Genomic DNA, 20,635 nt, shown 5'->3' on the forward strand with positions numbered 1-20,635 from the left:
ATGTCATTTTTATAAGCCTTTTATTATAAAGACCTTTGTTTGCATTTAAAGTTTTCTTTCTGGTTAAATTCAAAAATAATAAAAAAAAAAGTAGAGAGGAGGAACTTATGGAATTGACAAGACCTTCTTATTTCTTAGCTTTATTAAACATTTTACCCAATTATAGGCCCAGATTTATGAATTTGTCTTAAAGGGGTATTCTGGCTTTATACATCTTATCCCCTATCCGCTTCTGGGGACCCCCGCGATCTTGGTGCAGCCCCAGTCATTCTGTGTCGGGCACTGTCTCCGAGACGGGGACGTGATGTCACGCCTCGCCACGCCCCCTCCATTCATGTCTATGGGAGGGGGCGTGACAGCCGTCACGCCCCCTCCCATAGACATGAATGGAGGGGGCGTGGTGTGACGGCACTAAGGGCATGGCCGTGATGTCATGTCCCCGAATTCTGGGGCTGCACCGAGATCGCGGGGGTCCCCAGCGGTGGGACCCCTGCGTTCATACATCTTATCTCCTATCCTTTGTATAGGGGATAAGATGTATAAAGCCGGAATACCCTTTAAACCCAAACTGTCTGATTTGCCCATAGCGACCAATCACAGCTCATACGGTATAAAAGCTGAGCTGTGATTGGTTGTTATGGTTAAAACCAGACAGTTTTGATTCCAGGACGATTGATAAATCTTGGCCATATTGTGTATGAGAACTTATATCAGATCCTTTTTCTGTGATTGCTTTTGACATTGTCATCAGTGAGCAGCTCTTTATTCAGCTCTCTCTGCCCCTCTCCTAGCGGGAAGTGCCAGCATGTAACACTCATAAACTACATGTAACCAATCACTGGATTCCTCAGGCTTAAGTTAAAGGGGTACTCCGCTGTAAACATATTATTCCCTATCCAAAGGATAGGGGATAAGATGTTAGATCGTGGGGGTTCCTGCCGCTAGTTAACCCCGCGATCTCCGCTGCAGCACCCCTATCATTCGGTGCACGGAGCAAACTCCATTCAAGTCTATGGGAGGAGGCGTGACGGCTATCTTCGCATGAATGGAGGAGGCAAGCTGCAAGCTTCCGTGTTCCGGATGCTGTCGCTGCCGGTCCGGAGATCGTGGGGGTCCCCAGCAGCGAGACCCCTGCAATCTAACATCTTACCCCCTATCCTTTACACAGAGGATACGATGTTTACAGGGAAGTACCCCTTTAAAGAGAAACTGACAGTTCACCCGCACTAAACCCAGTATACTGAACCGCTTTAAAATAATCAGTTTGGGAAGTGCAGAGTTATGTTGGTAAATGGCTATATTACTAATGCTCCCCAGCAGGCATTGGGCATTGGAGGTGGGGAGCCGGCTGGCCGAGCTCACTCGCACCCTTCGTTAGCATAATAATATGTAGGAGACGGGTGTGCCAGGTTTTTATCCGGATCGTTTTATAGTCATTGCCGTCTGCCTTTATTAAAATCTACCTAAAAGTATTGTAAAAGCGTTCCTTGAGACAAAGCATTCTGGAATTATTATGCACGTCCACATTTTTATCTGGGTTTCGGAAAGGTGGTTGTACAGAGGAGGAGCTGTTGTATTGAAGCTCCTGGTGAAGTGTTGTGAGGCAACTGGAGACCAGGAACGTTTTTAAAGAGGTACTCTGCCCCTAGACATCTTATCCCCTATCCAATGGATTCCAGCAGCTGGGACCACTGCGATCTCTGTGCAGCACCAGGCATTCGTTTAGAACGCTGGGTGCGGGTGGCGGGGGTCGCGACGCCGTGGCCACGCCCCTAGTGAAGTCACACCATGTTCCCTCAATGCAAGTCTATGGGAGGGGGCGTGGCAGCCGCCATGCCCCCCTACCATAGACTTACATTGAGGGAGCTTGGTGTGATGTCAAGAGGGGCGTGGCCATGACATCACAACCCCCGCCACCCACTCCAAGCTTTCGGAACAAAATGTTCCGAACCTGGGTAGCGGAGTACCCCTTTAATGCTGCTTTATAACTCTCTCTGCATCAGCAGTAGGGCTACAAGTTTCTTGTTACAGTCGAGGTGTTTACCCTGGTGGCCTGAGCATAACCCCGATGGTAAGAGGCAGGCTCTGGGAATTTGACAGGTTCGTCTGACTTGTATCCAATGTGTATAAGAATCTTATGACTTTACTTCTCAGGTGCGTACAGTGAATGTGGTTTACCCCAGTTTAAATGCTTCCGGACACCATCAGTGAAATTTCATATATCATAGATTAATCTATTTGAATTACTTTTCTAATATACTTCTTAATACAATTTTTTTTACATTTTATATGTTAAATTAACCCCTAAAAGTTTGGCTACCAGGGGTCCTCCTTCTGGTCCTGCCCGCAGATTGTCTCCTGCAGCAGCCTGGCAGAGACAAAAGTCAGGAAATGCAGGTGGGACCTCACCGCAGCACAGTGTAGAGTGTATATAGTATATAGAGTGTATAGAGTATATAGAGTGTATATAGAGTATATCGAATATAGAGTGTATAGTGTAAATAGAGTGTAGAGTGTATATAGAGTGTATAGAGTATATAGAGTGTATATAGAGTATATCGAATATAGAGTGTATAGTGTAAATAGAGTGTATATAGTATATAGAGTGTATAGAGATGAATATATCAGCTCCCCTTTTCTTTGAGCTGAGCTAGACTGTAGAGCAGGATTTCCCAACAAGATCACCTCCAGCTGTTGTATATAGTCCTAAGCCCTTTGATGTACCGTACATCTTTATAGAGTGTATAGAGTGTATATAGAGTATATAGAATGTATAGTGTAAATAGAGTGTATAGTGTATATAGAGTGTATAGAGTGTATATAGTATATAGAGTGTATAGAGATGAATATATCAGCTCCCCTTCTCTTTGAGCTGAGCTAGACTGTAGAGCAGGATTTCCCAACAAGATCACCTCCAGCTTTTGCAAAACTACAACTCCCAGCATGCCTGGACAGCCTTTGGCTGTCTAGGCATGCTGGGAGTTGTAGTTTTGCAACAGCTGAAGGCACCCTGCTTGGGAAACGCCGCTGTAGAGTCATGGTGCCTTCAGTGCATATTACTAAATATTGTGCTGGACATTTCTGCTCCTTTTTGCAGCTGCTAAGCAGAGCTGACACACTGTAGAGTTCAGTGCATAAAACTGAGGGGGGATGTGCGGCCTCAGCCAATCACAAACCATCTCACACTGAACTGGTCTTGGCTATATGTAGCAGAGATAGGTTGAATGATGTCACACCTGCTGGGAAACGCCCCTTCCCAGTCTGTGGAGCTGACTGAGATTGAGCAGAAGATACAGAACAATATCAAGGTAGAAAAATGAAAAAATAATAAAAAATAAAGGCAGGGGGTGGTTTATCATGAAGGGGGGATTGAACTGGGAGGATTAAAATAAATATAGTTGGAAAGGGTGCAGAGACGCGCGACTAAACTAATATGGGGCATGGAACATCTTAGCTATGAGGAGCGATTAAAGGAGTTACAATTGTTTAGTCTTGAGAAGAGACGTTTAAGGGGGGATATGATAAACGTATATAAGTATATAAATGGCCCATACAAAAAATATGGAGAAAAACTGTTCCAGGTTAAACCCCCCCAAAGGACGAGGGGGCACTCCCTCCGTCTGGAGAAGAAAAGGTTTAGTCTAAAGGGGCGACACGCCTTCTTTACCGTGAGGACTGTGAACTTATGGAACGGTCTACCTCAGGAACTGGTCACAGCAGGAACAATTAACAGCTTTAAAATAGGATTAGATACATTCCTGGAACAAAATAACATTAATGCTTATGCAGAATTATAAAACTACATCCCTTCCCCTTATCCCCTTCACTTCAATTCCCTGGTTGGACTTGATGGACGTATGTCTTTTTTCAACCATACTAACTATGTAATTATGTAACTAACTATATCAAGATGATGACAGGTCCTCTTAAATCAGTAATGTTAAGATTCTCCCCACTTATCACTTTCCATTCATTCTCTTTTGTGCAGACACCGTATTTACTTGGTTTGCTCGGTAGCAATTTTGTGGCTGAAACATATCTCACACTGTGTGCCTTGAAAATAAATAGTCCTAAGCCCTTTGATGTCCATCTCACATTGAAATGATGACAATATGGTTCCAAATCTCACATCCTGAAATTGTCTCCTTCCAGTGAACAGACACATGACGCTGATTGAGAAGAGCCACATCCAGTACAGTCTGAGGACGCACAACGCACTGAAAGACGTATCTCATCTGCTCCCTCTGGACGTTCTCGTGTCAGGATCAGAAAGAATTCCTGGTGCCATACAAGGGAGGGATGAGACAGGTGAGCACATTTATATGGGAAAATACTAGATATATGGCTAATGTACTGCTCCTATGTACAAGAATATAACTACTATAATACTGCCTCCTATATACAAGAATATAACTACTATAATACTGCTCCTATATACAAGAATATAACTACTATAATACGGCTCCTATATACAAGAATATAACTACTATAATACTGCTCCTATATACAAGAATATAACTACTATAATACTGCTCCTATATACAAGAATATAACTACTATAATACTGCTCCTATATACAAGAATATAACTACTATAATACTGCTCCTATATACAAGAATATAACTACTATAATACCGCCTCCTATATACAAGAATATAACTACTATAATACTGCTCCTATATGCAAGAATATAACTACTATAATACTGCTCCTATATACAAGAATATAACTACTATAATACTGCTCCTATATACAAGAATATAACTACTATAATACTGCTCCTATATACAAGAATATAACTACTATAATACTGCCTCCTATATACAAGAATATAACTACTATAATACTGCTCCTATATACAAGAATATAACTACTATAATACTGCTCCTATATACAAGAATATAACTACTATAATACCGCCTCCTATATACAAGAATATAACTACTATAATACTGCTCCTATATGCAACAATATAACTACTATAATACTGCTCCTATATACAAGAATATAACTACTATAATACTGCTCCTATATACAAGAATATAACTACTATAATACTGCTCCTATATACAATAATATAACTACTATAATACTGCTCCTATATACAAGAATATAACTACTATAATACTGCTCCTATATACAAGAATATAACTACTATAATACTGCTCCTATATACAAGAATATAACTACTATAATACTGCTCCTATATACAATAATATAACTACTATAATACTGCTCCTATGTATAAGAATATAACTACTATAATACTGCCTCCTATATACAAGAATATAACTACTATAATACTGCTCCTATATACAAGAATATAACTACTATAATAGTGCCTCCTATATACAAGAATATAACTACTATAATACTGCTCCTATATACAAAAATATAACTACTATAATACTGCTCCTATATACAAGAATATATCTACTATAATACTGCCCCTATATACAAGAATATAACTACTATAATACTGCCTCCTATATACAAGAATAAAACTACTATAATAGTGCCACATATATACAAGAATTTCACTACTATAATACTGCTCCCATATACAAGAATATATCTACTATAATACTGCTCCTGTATAAAAGAATATAACTACTATAATACTGCTCCTATATACAAGAATATAACTACTATAATACTGCCCCCTATATACAAGAATATAACTACTAATATACTGCTCCTATATACAAGAATATATCTACTATAATACTGCTCCTATATACAAGAATATAACTATTATAATACTACTTCCTATATACAAGAAAATAACTACTATAATACGGCTCCTATATACAAGAATATAACTATTATAATACTGCTCCTATATACAACAATATAACTACTATAATACTGCTCCTATATACAAGAATATAACTACTATAATACTGCCCCTATATACAAGAATATAACTACTATAATACTGCTCCTATATACAAGAATATAACTACTATAATACTGCTCCTATATACAAGAATATAACTACTATAATACTACCCCTATATACAAGAATATAACTATTATAATACTGCTTCCTATATACAAGAATATAACTACTATAATACGGCTCCTATATACAAGAATATAACTATTATAATACTGCTCCTATATACAAGAATATAACTACTATAATACTGCTACTATATACAAGAATATAACTACTATAATACTGCCCCTATATACAAGAATATAACTACTATAATACTGCTCCTATATACAAGAATATAACTACTTCTGCTCCTTATACAAGAATATAACTACTATAATACTACCCCTATATACAAGAATATAACTACTATAATACTGCTCCTATATACAAGAATATAACTACTATAATACTGCCTCCTATATACAAGAATATAACTACTATAATACTGCTCCTATATACAAGTATATAACTACTATAATACTGCCTCCTATATACAAGAATATAACTACTATAATACTGCTCCTATATACAAGAATATAACTACTGTAATACTGCTCCTATATACAAGAATATAACTACTATAATACTGCTCCTATATACAAGAATATAACTACTATAATACTGCTCCTATATACAAGAATATAACTACTATAATACTGCTCCTATATACAAGAATATAACTACTATAATACTGCTCCTATATACAAGAATATAACTACTATAATACTGCTCCTATATACAAGAATATAACTACTATAATACTGCTCCTATATACAAGAATATAACTACTATAATACTGCTCCTATATACAAGAATATAACTACTATAATACTGCTCCTATATACAAGAATATAACTACTATAATACTGCTCCTATATAAAGAATATAACTACTATAATACTGCTCCTATATATAAGAATATAACTACTATAATACTGCTCCTATATACAAGAATATAACTACTATAATACTGCTCCTATATAAAGAATATAACTACTATAATACTGCTCCTATATATAAGAATATAACTACTATAATACTGCTCCTATATACAAGTATATAACTACTATAATACTGCCTCCTATATACAAGAATATAACTACTATAATACTGCTCCTATATACAAGAATATAACTTCTATAATACTGCTCCTATATACAAGAATATAACTACTATAATACTGCCTCCTATATACAAGAATATAACTACTATAATACTGCCCCTATATACAAGAATATAACTACTATAATACTGTTCCTATATACAAGAATATAACTACTATAATACTTCTCCTATATACAAGAATATAACTACTATAATACTGCCCCTATATACAAGAATATAACTACTATAATACTGCTCCTATATACAAGAATATAACTACTATAATACTGCCTCCTATATACAAGAATATAACTACTATAATACTGCTCCTATATACAAGAATATAACTACTATAATACTGCCCCTATATACAAGAATATAATGACTATAATACTGCTCCTATATACAAGAATATAACCACTATAATACTGCCCCTATATACAAGAATATAACTACTATAATACTGCCCCTATATACAAGAATATAACTACCAGAATAATAAAATGTTATTAATACCGTCCTGTATATATATTATACCAGTTCCTACAATAGTATAATGCTGCTTTGAGTTGTGGTTGATCTTTCAGTTACATTCAATACATTTTACATATTCATTTATAGCAGTGGTCTCCAAACTGTGGCCCTCCAGATGTTGCCATTGGCTGTCCGGGCATGCTGGGAGTTGAAGTTTTGTAACTTCTGGAGGGCCACAGTCTGAGACCACTGCTGTATTGATTTCCTCTTGTATATTTCTCTGGTGTTGCGGCGCTCGGAGTCCTCGGAGTCACACGTACGCACTTGAATACAGGAACAAAATAAATTAAAACCAACAACCTCCAATCTATTTGTAGAGTTTGTATTGTAACATGTGATGAGGGATTTAGCGGTCCTGTGCACAGCTGCTGCGGCGTCTCTTAGCGGTTCCGTCCCCTCCGAGATCTACAAACAGCGCCACCACGTATCCACAGCCGATCCTCCGAAGGCCGATCTACAATAAAAACTCATTTATTTCTTCCTACAAAAGGCAACAAACAAGGAGAGCACAATGACATGGATGTCTGTGCGTCGGCCCGTGTTTTATTTATTGCCGGATCCGCGTTCTTTCACCTTTTTACATAAGTTGCGCTCCACATGTGGCGTAAATTATCCTAATAAGGAGCGGCGGTGCCGCGTGGAGGCTTCTTGGCTGTGCGTCTGGATTTGGTTTGTTATTGTTCCGCTCTTATGTTCATGGTCATTGTACTGTGAGATCTCCCGCCGGCCCCCACAGACCTCACTAAACTCCTACCAAGTCTATTAACAATCAACATGATGGAATAATAGGGGTTAATACCCAGATCTATAGAAAAGAGGAAATGTGAGTGGGGAATAGGAAAAGTTTGGCGCTGTTGCCCATAGCAGTCGGTTTGCTTAAATTTTTTTTTATCTACATGATGTCTTCTCATTGGGTGCAGTGTATTATGTGTTATGTATATGGGCCCTCACACTGGCTCAGTGGTTATGTATATGGGCCCTCACACTGGCTCAGTGGTTATGGATATGGGCCCTCACACTGGCTTAGTGGTTATGTATATGGGCCCTCACACTGGCTCAGTGGTTATGTATATGGGCCCTCACACTGGCTCAGTGGTTATGTATATGGGCCCTCACACTGGCTCAGTGGTTATGTATATATGCTCTCACACTGGCTCAGTGGTTATGTATATATGCCCTCACACTGGCTTAGTGGTTATGTATATGGGCCCTCACACTGGCTCAGTGGTTATGTATATGGGCTCTCACACTGGCTCAGTGGTTATGTATATATGCCCTCACACTGGCTCAGTGGTTATGTATATGGGCCCTCACACTGGCTCAGTGGTTATGTATATGGGCCCTCACACTGGCTCAGTGGTTATGTGTATGGGCCCTCACACTGGCTCAGTGGTTATGTGTATGGGCTCTCACACTGGCTCAGTGGTTATGTATATGGGCTCTCACACTGGCTCAGTGGTTATGTATATATGCCCTCACACTGGCTCAGTGGTTATGGATATGGGCCCTCACACTCGCTTAGTGGTTATGTATATTGGCCCTCACACTGGCTTAGTGGTTATGTATATGGGCCCTCACACTGGCTTAGTGGTTATGTATATAGGCCCTCACACTGGCTCAGTGGTTATGGATATGGGCCCTCACACTCGCTTAGTGGTTATGTATATTGGCCCTCACACTGGCTTAGTGGTTATGTATATGGGCCCTCACACTGGCTTAGTGGTTATGTATATGGGCCCTCACACTGGCTCAGTGGTTATGTATATAGGCCCTCACACTGGCTCAGTGGTTATGTATATGGGCCCTCACACTGGCTTAGTGTTTATGTATACTGGCCCTCACTCACGCTTAGTGGTTATGTATATGGGCCCTCACACTGGCTCAGTGGTTATGTATATGGACTGTCACACTGGCTCTGTGGTTATGGATATAGGCCCTCACACTGGCTCAGTGGTTATGTATATGGGCCATCACACTGGCTCAGTGGTTAGGTATATGGGCCCTCACACTGGCTTAGTGGTTATGTATATGGGCCCTCACACTGGCTTAGTGGTTATGTATATGGGCCCTCACACTGGCTTAGTGGTTATGTATATGGGCCGTCACACTGGCTTAGGGGTTATGTATATGGGCCCTCACACTGTGTCAGTGGTTATGGATATGGGACCTCACACTGGCTCAGTGGTTATGGATATGGGTCCTCTCACACGCTTAGTGGTTATGGATATAGGCTCTCACACTGGCTCAGTGGTTATGTATATGGGCTCTCACACTGGCTCAGTGGTTATGTATATGGGCCCTCACACTGGCTCAGTGGTTATGGATATGGGCCCTCACACTGGCTCAGTGGTTATTGATATGGGACCTCACACACGCTTAGTGGTTATGGATATGGGTCCTCACAAATGCTTAGTGGTTATGGATATGGGCTCTCACACTGGCTCAGTGGTTATTACTGTTGGGGTCACAACCAGCCAAAACCAACCTAGCCTGCTCTGTCTCCTGTGTTTAGTTGGTTTTCCTCTGTGCTCCTTCCCATTTTAGTAAATTGAGTTACTATGAAAATTGTGGGTATAAAATACGAGTTTTGGATTTTGGGTTGGGACAGATCACAATTTGATAGGTGTCCTAGTCCCAGCATACAAATGCACACTCAATGGAGCATGCACGTGTTCTCAATAGGGAGAGCGGAGAAAGCTGCTGCCAGACTTCTCTGTGGCGGCTTATCTTCCTAAAATGAACCCGGACATGTTAAAGGGGTATTCCAGGAAAAAATTTATGTATCAACTGGCTCCAGGAAGTTAAACAGATTTGTAAATTAAAAAATTAAATATTAAAAAAAATCTTAATCCTTACAATAATTATCAGCTGCGTTGAGATGTTCTTTTCTGTCTCTTTTCTGTCTCTGCTGACATCTCTGCTTGTCTCGGGAACTGCACAGAGTAGAAGAAGTTTGCTATGGGGATAACCCCTTTGAGTTTCAGCTGCCCGATCCTTCTAGCGGTAGACTCCACCAGTCTTGTTATCCCCTATGCTGTGGATGTGGATAACATCTTGAGACCCTTTAAAAGGGTTTCTCCACCATAAGGTGATTTTAGTTTGTACCTGGCAGACAGTAATGGACATGCTTAGGAAGGATCTGCGCTTGTCTTGGGGATAAATGGATATGCTGTGAGATTACCATAACACTGTGGCTGGCTTTTTGTGAACTGGTATTTCCTGTTTGACTTTTCGTTTTTTTGACTACAAATCCCATAATTCCATTTTCCTCCCTCCCACACATCAGCCACCCCACCCACTGAAACATAAATGAGCTGCATCTATTCAAAAGACCTGTGGTTTTCAATCAGGGTGCCTACAGCTGTTGCATTAGTTGCAGATTGATCAGCAATCGCTCCACCCATTGAAGCAGACAGGCTCCCTGTCATCATCTGACTAGTGATGTCAGGTCTCGGCCACATTGCAACCTGGGAAAAATCTGAGACAACAGTCATTTTGTATGGTGGTAAAAATAAATATTGGGGTGAAAATCACAGAACAATTGTGAGAAAACCGTCACACACAGGTACAGACACTATATTATGGACTACACTAACGTTACAGCCCCTGTAGCATAGTCAAATAAAAAAAATTCCTGGAAGATCCTGGAAGACCCCAGTGACTATACTGATGTCTGTTGGGGTTTCGCTTTTTTAGTGTATTTTGAGATGTAAAAGGTTCATCTTATGATTCGAAATATGTCCGTTTTATGTCTGTTTTTTTTCCTTTCTGCCCATTAAATAACATTGAATTAATTTGGAAAATACTTGACAGTTTATATGTAGTAAAGTGCATCTTTTCTGTGCACCAATGCCTCGAAAACACTAAAATTGGAAGCAAAGACATGATTTGCATAAAACACCTGTAAAAATCTCTAAAAATATCTGATAAATAATGTGATAAAAAAATGGTCCAAAAAGGAAAAAAAAGAGGAAAATTTTAGGCGTGTTTTGCCCGACACCCTGCCGCGGGAATCCGATCATCCAACATGGCGGCCGGTAGTCCCCGTACATGCAAAACAAGTGGACTTTTCAGCCCCAAAATGCACGTTCCACTATGGTATTTTTTGCGCTACAAATCTACAGTGAACCCACATTTTTTACCATAGACTTTCAGTGCCGCAGATTTGGTTGTGGTTTCAGATGCATTTTTTACCCAGTTAATGGAGGTAATCGGCATCCAGACTACGGGGCCCCATGGATTCTGCGTCACTTATTGTTTTTATTAAAGAGACTCTCCGCACATTCACAAATTTCTTTTTGCAGATTTTGACACCGAATAAAAGAACAACATCTGATGATAACTTAGAATAGTGCAGAATGTTGTTGGGAAATTGTTTGTTCTCTGCTGCATTTCTGTCTATAATATTATTTTACAAATATCCAAACTTTATTTGTCATTTTGTAGCTGACGCCTTAAAGAAGCCTCGTCTGCAGAGGACAATAACCTGTCACCTGGATAAACTGTACTTACTGCTCTATCCCTCCTTGGAGAAGTTTGAAGAAGAGTTAATATCCCTGATCAGTACCGATCGTCTCCCTAAGGTAAGGGCTAAGCTCCCCACTGGACAGTTTCTCTTAAAGGGGTACTCCGGTGGAAAATATATTTTTTTTAATCAACTGGTGTCACAAAGTTAAACAAATTTGTAAATTACTTCTATGTATAAATATTAATCCTTCCAGTACTTATCAGCTGCTGTATGCTCCACAGGAAGTTGTGTAGTTCTTTCCAGTCTGACCACAGTGACACATGAACGCTAGAGATGAATGGAGAGGGTGTGTTTCGACTAGATTCTGTGTATAACATGCGCATTAAAGGAGTAGAGCCAAGGCCGAGCCGGAGCACCTTTTGGGAGATCGTGGGGGGTCCCAGCTCTTGGACCCCCTGTGATCAGACACTTATCCCCTATACTGCGGATATGGGATACGTTTTTTCCATTGGATAGCTTCTATAAAGGGGTAATACTTTTATCATGTTGTCTAAACTTATAAAAATGGGAGTTAAAGGGGAACACCTGTACTTAACAACTTATCCCTTATCGGAGTGATGGCTGACACGCCCCCTCCATGCAGCTCTATGGGAGAGCCGGAGATACACGAGCCCGGTATCTCCAGCTCTTCCATAGAGATAACAAGACGTCAATGGACCTTGGAGACATGTTAAAGGGGATATCCAGGAAAAAACTATTTTTTTATATATCAAAAGAGCTCCCGAAAGTTAAACAGATTTGTAAATTACTTCTATTAAAAAATCTTAATCCTTTCAGTACTTATGAGCTTCTGAAGTTAAGGTTGTTCTTTTCTGTCTAAGTCCTCTCTGATGACACGTGTCTCGGGAAACGCCCAGTTTAGAAGCAAACCCCCATAGCAAACCTCTTCTAAACTGGGCGTTTCCCGAGACACGTGTCATCAGAGAGCACTTAGACAGAAAAGAACAACCTTAACTTCAGAAGCTCATAAGTACTGAAAGGATTAAGATTTTTTAATAGAAGTCATTTACAAATCTGTTTAACTTTCTGAACCAGTTGATATATATAAAAAAAGTTTTTTTCCCAGTATAACCCCTTTAAAAAGTCATCTGGAGTGCTGGAATGAAACAGATGGCACTGTAGGACTAATGATGGTGAATGTGTCTGATAAGGGGGAAAAAAAAGACTTCAAATGGTGGCCCTCCAGATGTTGCAAAACTACAGCTCCCAGCATCCCCGGACAGCCAACGGCTGTCCGGGGATGCTGGGAGTTGTAGTTTTGAAACATCTGGAGGCCAACAGTAGCATAAAATAAAAGATGCTTTACGATCCATGTTACCTCGTTCCTATTTGACCCGATCCGCATCCGATCTCTAGGTTCGGCACAATAATCGTTGTTACTGTCTATGCATAGTACGCAGCTCCCCTGCGGGCTCATGTATCCAGATTTCCCTCACCCACCATTATTCTTTGCAGTCTTGCCATGAACAAACCGCCTATAAATACCATGTAAATGATCCATTTGAGTTTTATGATCTTCCATATTTTTCGTTTTGCCAGCAGCACTGACTATATCCATAAGAAAAGCATTTCAGGATTTTTTATTTATTTTATTTTTTTTTATTTCGGAGGCTTAACTTAATCTGATGTAAAAATCAGACAACATATGTAGACTGACACACTACGTGAGGCGTTTCCACAATTCTGCACTGTCTGAAACCCTTTCAAGGCTGTTACTATAGTATCTTAGGGAAGGAGAATATATTCATACACCACTAATCTCTCTGCCAGAGGAGGATTTTCTGCCATTGGATTACATTTATAGAAATGTAAAAAAAAAATATAATTTTATGTCTGTACGATTTTTATTTTATTTTTACGGATATCATGTTTGCTTTGGGTTTTTTAAATTTTATTTTTGCAAAAACCTTTCAATTACTGACAACTCAATAAATAAAAGTAAATAAAAAAAAGTATTCTAATAATTAAAGGGTACCTGTCATATCACAGAAAAAAATCAACTGCTCAGGAAGGTGCATGTCCAAAGCCCATCCATTTATTCATCCATACATTCACTTCCTCCCTGAGTCTGCTGTGCTGGGTCACTTCATCTAATCACTGCATGTGCAGTGTATGGGAGATTCTCTTTGGTATCTTTAAGGCCAGTAAGGACAGTAACCACTTCATATCCCCAAACTCATGCTCAGTTTAGTCCAGTTGTGTTTTAGTTCAAGCATTAAAGGGGTGCTCCACTGGAAAACATTTTTTTTTAAATCATCTGGTGCCTGAAAGGGAAACAGATTTGTAAATTACTTCTATTAAAAAATCTTAATCCTTCCAGTACTTATCAACTGCTGTATGCTCCACAGGAAGTTGTGTAGTTCTTTCCAGTCTGACCACAGTGCTCTCTGCTGACACATCTGTCCATGTCAGGAACTGACCAGAACAGGATAGGTTCACAGTACAGAGGTGGACAGAGGCGTCTGCAGAGAGCACTGTGGTCAGAGAGAAAGGAAATTCCAAAAGAAAAGGACTTCATCTGTAGTATACAGCAGCTGATAAGTACTGGAAGGAATAAGATTTTTAAATAGAAGTTAATTACAAAACTGTTTAACTTTCTGGCACCAGTTTATTTAAAAAATATGTTTCCAGTGGAGTACCCCTTTAAGTCCTTTAGGCCATACTGTATTAAGCTTTCGAGCTGTCTGGATCCAGTAACCACTTTTTAGCAGCAGAGTGAAGTGTATAGGAAGCAGTATATGGTTCCCATTTAAGTGAACTGGCTTCTCTTGTTCTGCATGTTTTGATCTCTGCAGTAACTCTTCTGGTTCTGCATGTTCTGATCTCTGCAGTAGCTCTTCTTGTTCTGCATGTTTTGATCTCTGCAGTAACTCTTCTGGTTCTGCATGTTCTGATCTCTGCAGTAGCTCTTCTTGTTCTGCATGTTCTCATCACTGCAGCAGCTCTTCTTGTTCTCCATGTTCTGATCTCTGCAGTGGCTCTTCTTGTTCTGCATGTTCTGATCTCTGCAGTAGCTCTTCTTGTTCTGCATGTTCTGATCACTGCAGTAGCTCTTCTGGTACTGCATGTTCTGATCGCTGCAGTAGCTCTTCTGGTACTGCATGTTCTGATCGCTGCAGCAGCTCTTCTTGTTCTGCATGTTCTGATCTCTGCAGTAGCTCTTCTTGTTCTGCATGTTCTGATCTCTGCAGTAGCTCTTCTTGTTCTGCATGTTCTGATCTCTGCAGTAGCTCTTCTGGTTCTGCGTGTTCTGATCGCTGCAGTAGCTCTTCTTGTTCTGCATGTTCTGATCGCTGCAGTAGCTCTTCTTGTTCTGCATGTTCTGATCTCTTCAGTAGCTCTTCTTGTTCTGCATGTTCTGATCACTGTAGTAGCTCTTCTTGTCCTGCATGTTCTGATCTCTGCAGTAGCTCTTCTTGCTCTGCATGTTCTGATCACTGCAGCAGCTCTTCTTGTTCTGCATGTTCTGATCTCTGCAGTAGCTCTTCTTGTTCTGCATGTTCTGATCTCTGCAGTAGCTCTTCTGGTTCTGCATGTTCTGATCTCTGCAGTAGCTCGTTTTGTTCTGTATGTTCTGATCTTTGCAGTAGCTCTTCTTGTTCTGTATGTTCTGATCACTGCAGTAGCTGTTTTGGTTCTGTATGTTCTGATCACTGCAGTAGCTCTTCTTGTTCTGATCTCTGCAGTAGCTCTTCTTGTTCTGCATGTTCTAATCTCTTCAGTAGCTCTTCTTGTTCTGCATGTTCTGATCTCTGCAGTAGCTCTTCTTGTTCTGCATGTTCTGATCACTGCAGTAGCTCTTCTTGTTCTGCATGTTCTGATCACTGCAGTAGCTCTTCTTGTTCTGCATGTTCTGATCACTGCAGTAGCTCTTCTTGTTCTGCATGTTCTGATCACTGCAGTAGCTCTTCTGGTTCTGCATGTTCTGTTCACTGCAGTAGCTCTTTTGGTTCTGTATGTTCTGATCTCTGCAGTAGCTCTTCTTGTTCTGCATGTTCTGCTCTCTGTAGTAGCTCTTCTGGTTCTGTATGTTCTGATCACTGCAGTAGCTCTTCTGGTTCTGCATGTTCTGATCACTGCACTAGCTCTTCTTGTTCTGTATGTTCTGATCTCTGCAGTAGCTCTTCTTGTTCTGTATGTTCTGATCACCGCAGTAGCTGTTTTGGTTCTGTATGTTCTGATCACTGCAGTAGCTCTTCTTGTTCAGCAAGTTCTGATCACTGCAGTAGCTCTTCTTGTTCTGCATGTTCTGATCTCTGCAGTAGCTCTTCTGGTTCTGCATGTTCTGATCACTGCAGTAGCTCTTCTGGTTCTGCATGTTCTGATCTCTGCAGTAGCTCTTCTGGTTCTGCATGTTCTTCATGTTCTGATCTCTGCAGTAGCTCTTCTTGTCCTGCATGTTCTGATCGCTGCAGTAGCTCTTCTTGTTCTGCATGTTCTGATCACTGCAGCTGCTCTTCTTGTTCTGCATGTTCTGATCACTGCAGCAGCTCTTCTTGTTCTCCGTGTTCTGATCTCTGCAGTGGCTCTTCTTGTTCTGCATGTTCTGATCTCTGCAGTAGCTCTTCTTGTTCTGCATGTTCTGATCTCTGCAGCAGCTCTTCTTGTCCTGCATGTTCTGATCGCTGCAGTAGCTCTTCTTGTTCTGCATGTTCTGATCTCTGCAGTAGCTCTTGTTCTGCATGTTCTGATCTCTGCAGTAGCTCTTCTGGCTCTGCATGTTCTGATCGCTGCAGTAGCTCTTCTTGTTCTGCATGTTCTGATCTCTGCAGTAGCTCTTCTTGTTCTGCATGTTCTGATCGCTGCAGTAGCTCTTCTGGTTCTGCATGTTCTGATCGCTGCAGTAGCTCTTCTGGTTCTGCATGTTCTGATCGCTGCAGTAGCTCTTCTTGTTCTGCATGTTCTGATCGCTGCAGTAGCTCTTCTGGTTCTGCATGTTCTGATCTCTGCAGTAGCTCTTCTTGTTCTGCATGTTCTGATCACTGCAGTAGCTCTTCTTGTTCTGCATGTTCTGATCACTGCAGTAGCTCTTCTTGTTCTGCATGTTCTGATCACTGCAGTAGCTCTTCTTGTTCTGCATGTTCTGATCACTGCAGTAGCTCTTCTGGTTCTGCATGTTCTGATCACTGCAGTAGCTCTTTTGGTTCTGTATGTTCTGATCTCTGCAGTAGCTCTTCTTGTTCTGCATGTTCTGCTCTCTGCAGTAGCTCTTCTGGTTCTGTATGTTCTGATCACTGCAGTAGCTCTTCTGGTTCTGCATGTTCTGATCACTGCAGTAGCTCTTCTTGTTCTGTATGTTCTGATCTCTGCAGTAGCTCTTCTTGTTCTGTATGTTCTGATCACCGCAGTAGCTGTTTTGGTTCTGTATGTTCTGATCACTGCAGTAGCTCTTCTTGTTCAGCAAGTTCTGATCACTGCAGTAGCTCTTCTTGTTCTGCATGTTCTGATCTCTGCAGTAGCTCTTCTGGTTCTGCATGTTCTGATCACTGCAGTAGCTCTTCTGGTTCTGCATGTTCTGATCTCTGCAGTAGCTCTTCTGGTTCTGCATGTTCTTCATGTTCTGATCTCTGCAGTAGCTCTTCTTGTCCTGCATGTTCTGATCGCTGCAGTAGCTCTTCTTGTTCTGCATGTTCTGATCACTGCAGCTGCTCTTCTTGTTCTGCATGTTCTGATCACTGCAGCAGCTCTTCTTGTTCTCCGTGTTCTGATCTCTGCAGTGGCTCTTCTTGTTCTGCATGTTCTGATCTCTGCAGTAGCTCTTCTTGTTCTGCATGTTCTGATCTCTGCAGCAGCTCTTCTTGTCCTGCATGTTCTGATCGCTGCAGTAGCTCTTCTTGTTCTGCATGTTCTGATCTCTGCAGTAGCTCTTCTTGTTCTGCATGTTCTGATCTCTGCAGTAGCTCTTCTGGTTCTGCATGTTCTGATCGCTGCAGTAGCTCTTCTTGTTCTGCATGTTCTGATCTCTGCAGTAGCTCTTCTTGTTCTGCATGTTCTGATCGCTGCAGTAGCTCTTCTTGTTCTGCATGTTCTGATCGCTGCAGTAGCTCTTCTGGTTCTGCATGTTCTGATCACTGCAGTAGCTCTTCTGGTTCTGCATGTTCTGATCACTGCAGTAGCTCTTCTTGTTCTGCATGTTCTGATCTCTGCAGTAGCTCTTCTGGTTCTGCATGTTCTGCTCTCTGCAGTAGCTCTTCTGGTTCTGTATGTTCTGATCACTGCAGTAGCTCTTCTGGTTCTGCATGTTCTGATCACTGCACTAGCTCTTCTTGTTCTGTATGTTCTGATCTCTGCAGTAGCTCTTCTTGTTCTGTATGTTCTGATCACCGCAGTAGCTGTTTTGGTTCTGTATGTTCTGATCACTGCAGTAGCTCTTCTTGTTCAGCAAGTTCTGATCACTGCAGTAGCTCTTCTTGTTCTGCATGTTCTGATCTCTGCAGTAGCTCTTCTGGTTCTGCATGTTCTGATCACTGCAGTAGCTCTTTTGGTTCTGTATGTTCTGATCACTGCAGTAGCTCTTCTGGTTCTGCATGTTCTGATCACTGCAGTAGCTCTTCTTGTTCTGCATGTTCTGATCTCTGCAGTAGCTCTTCTGGTTCTGCATGTTCTCCATGTTCTGATCTCTGCAGTAGCTCTTCTTGTCCTGCATGTTCTGATCGCTGCAGTAGCTCTTCTTGTTCTGCATGTTCTGATCTCTGCAGTGGCTCTTCTTGTTCTGCATGTTCTGATCTCTGCAGTGGCTCTTCTTGTTCTGCATGTTCTGATCTCTGCAGCAGCTCTTCTTGTCCTGCATGTTCTGATCGCTGCAGTAGCTCTTCTTGTTCTGCATGTTCTGATCTCTGCAGTAGCTCTTCTTGTTCTGCATGTTCTGATCTCTGCAGTAGCTCTTCTGGTTCTGCATGTTCTGATCGCTGCAGTAGCTCTTCTTGTTCTGCATGTTCTGATCGCTGCAGTAGCTCTTCTGGTTCTGCATGTTCTGATCGCTGCAGTAGCTCTTCTGGTTCTGCATGTTCTGATCTCTGCAGTAGCTCTTCTTGTTCTGCATGTTCTGATCGCTGCAGTAGCTCTTCTGGTTCTGCATGTTCTGATCACTGCAGTAGCTCTTCTGGTTCTGCATGTTCTGATCACTGCAGTAGCTCTTCTTGTTCTGATCTCTGCAGTAGCTCTTCTTGTTCTGCATGTTCTGATCACTGCAGTAGTTCTTCTGGTTCTGCATGTTCTGATCTCTGCAGTAGCTCTTCTTGTTCTGCATGTTCTGATCTCTGCAGTAGCTCTTCTTGTTCTGCATGTTCTGATCTCTGCAGTAGCTCTTCTTGTTCTGCATGTTCTGATCTCTGCAGTAGCTCTTCTTGTTCTGCATGTTCTGATCTCTGCAGTAGCTCTTCTTGTTCTGCATGTTCTGATCACTACAGTAGCTCTTCTGGTTCTGCATGTTCTGATCACTGCAGTAGCTCTTCTGGTTCTGCATGTTCTGATCTCTGCAGTAGCTCTTCTTGTTCTGCATGTTCTCATCGCTTCAGTAGCTCTTTCCTCCTTCTAGGGAACAAGGAGAAAGTGCACTGATTTATTGTCTCCTTTTATCTCCTTAGGGTCACCCAATGGATGGGACGGCTGTAGTGATCCAAGAGCGGAGGCTGCACATCGGTGTCCATAATGGCTGGGGGTTTGTGCAGCAGCCACAAGTTGTAGTTGTTCTCCCAGAAGCGAGGATGATGAGGACACAATCCAATCTGAGCCTGAAGAAGAAGCAGAGCAACAGCCAAAGGTATCAGTCTAAGTAAGAAGAAAGTGTAGAGGGACTTATTAGATCCTACCCCTCTCCATCCATCATTATACACCGACACCAGCTACTACTGATCTATCTATCTATTTAATATCTATCTATCTCATATCTATCTATCTATCTCATATCTATCTATCTCATATCTATCTATCTCCTATCTATCTATCTATCTATCTATCTATCCCATATCTATCTATCCCATATCTATCTATCCCATATCTATCTATCTCATATCTATCTATCTCATATCTATCTATCTATCTATCTATCTTTATCATATCTATCTATATATCTATCTCATATATATATATCTATCTCATATATATCTATCTATATATCTATCTATCTCATATCTATCTATCTCATATCTATCTATCCCATATCTATCTATCCCATATCTATCTATCTCATATCTATCTATCTCATATCTATCTATCTATCTATCCCATATCTATCTATCTCATATCTATCTATGTATATCATATCTATCTATCTTATATCTATCTATCTATCTATCTCATATCTATCTATCTCATATCTATCTCTCTCATATCTATCTATCTCATATCTATCTATCTATCTATCTATCTATCTCATATCTATCTATCTCATATCTATCTATCTCATATCTATCTATCTATCTTATATCTATCTATCTATCTATCTCATATCTATCTATCTCATATCTATCTCTCTCATATCTATCTATCTATCTCATATCTATCTATCTCATATCTATCTATCT

The 20,635-nt window shown here is 40.6% G+C and overlaps 1 protein-coding gene across 2 annotated transcripts in view; it reads left to right on the forward strand.

Annotated features, from left to right (window-relative positions):
* NPHP4 (nephrocystin 4) overlaps nt 1-20,635 on the forward strand; it is a 292,086-nt gene that overhangs the window by 89,512 nt on the left and 181,939 nt on the right. For both annotated transcript variants that reach the window (XM_056544490.1, XM_056544489.1), the window contains 3 exons: nt 4,153-4,308; nt 12,029-12,165; nt 19,697-19,872. In XM_056544490.1, coding sequence (XP_056400465.1) covers nt 4,153-4,308; nt 12,029-12,165; nt 19,697-19,872 — 469 coding nt within the window. The remainder of the gene's footprint in view (nt 1-4,152; nt 4,309-12,028; nt 12,166-19,696; nt 19,873-20,635) is intronic.

This window comes from Hyla sarda, chromosome 10 (assembly GCF_029499605.1).
Source record: "Hyla sarda isolate aHylSar1 chromosome 10, aHylSar1.hap1, whole genome shotgun sequence".
NCBI lineage: Eukaryota > Metazoa > Chordata > Amphibia > Anura > Hylidae > Hyla > Hyla sarda.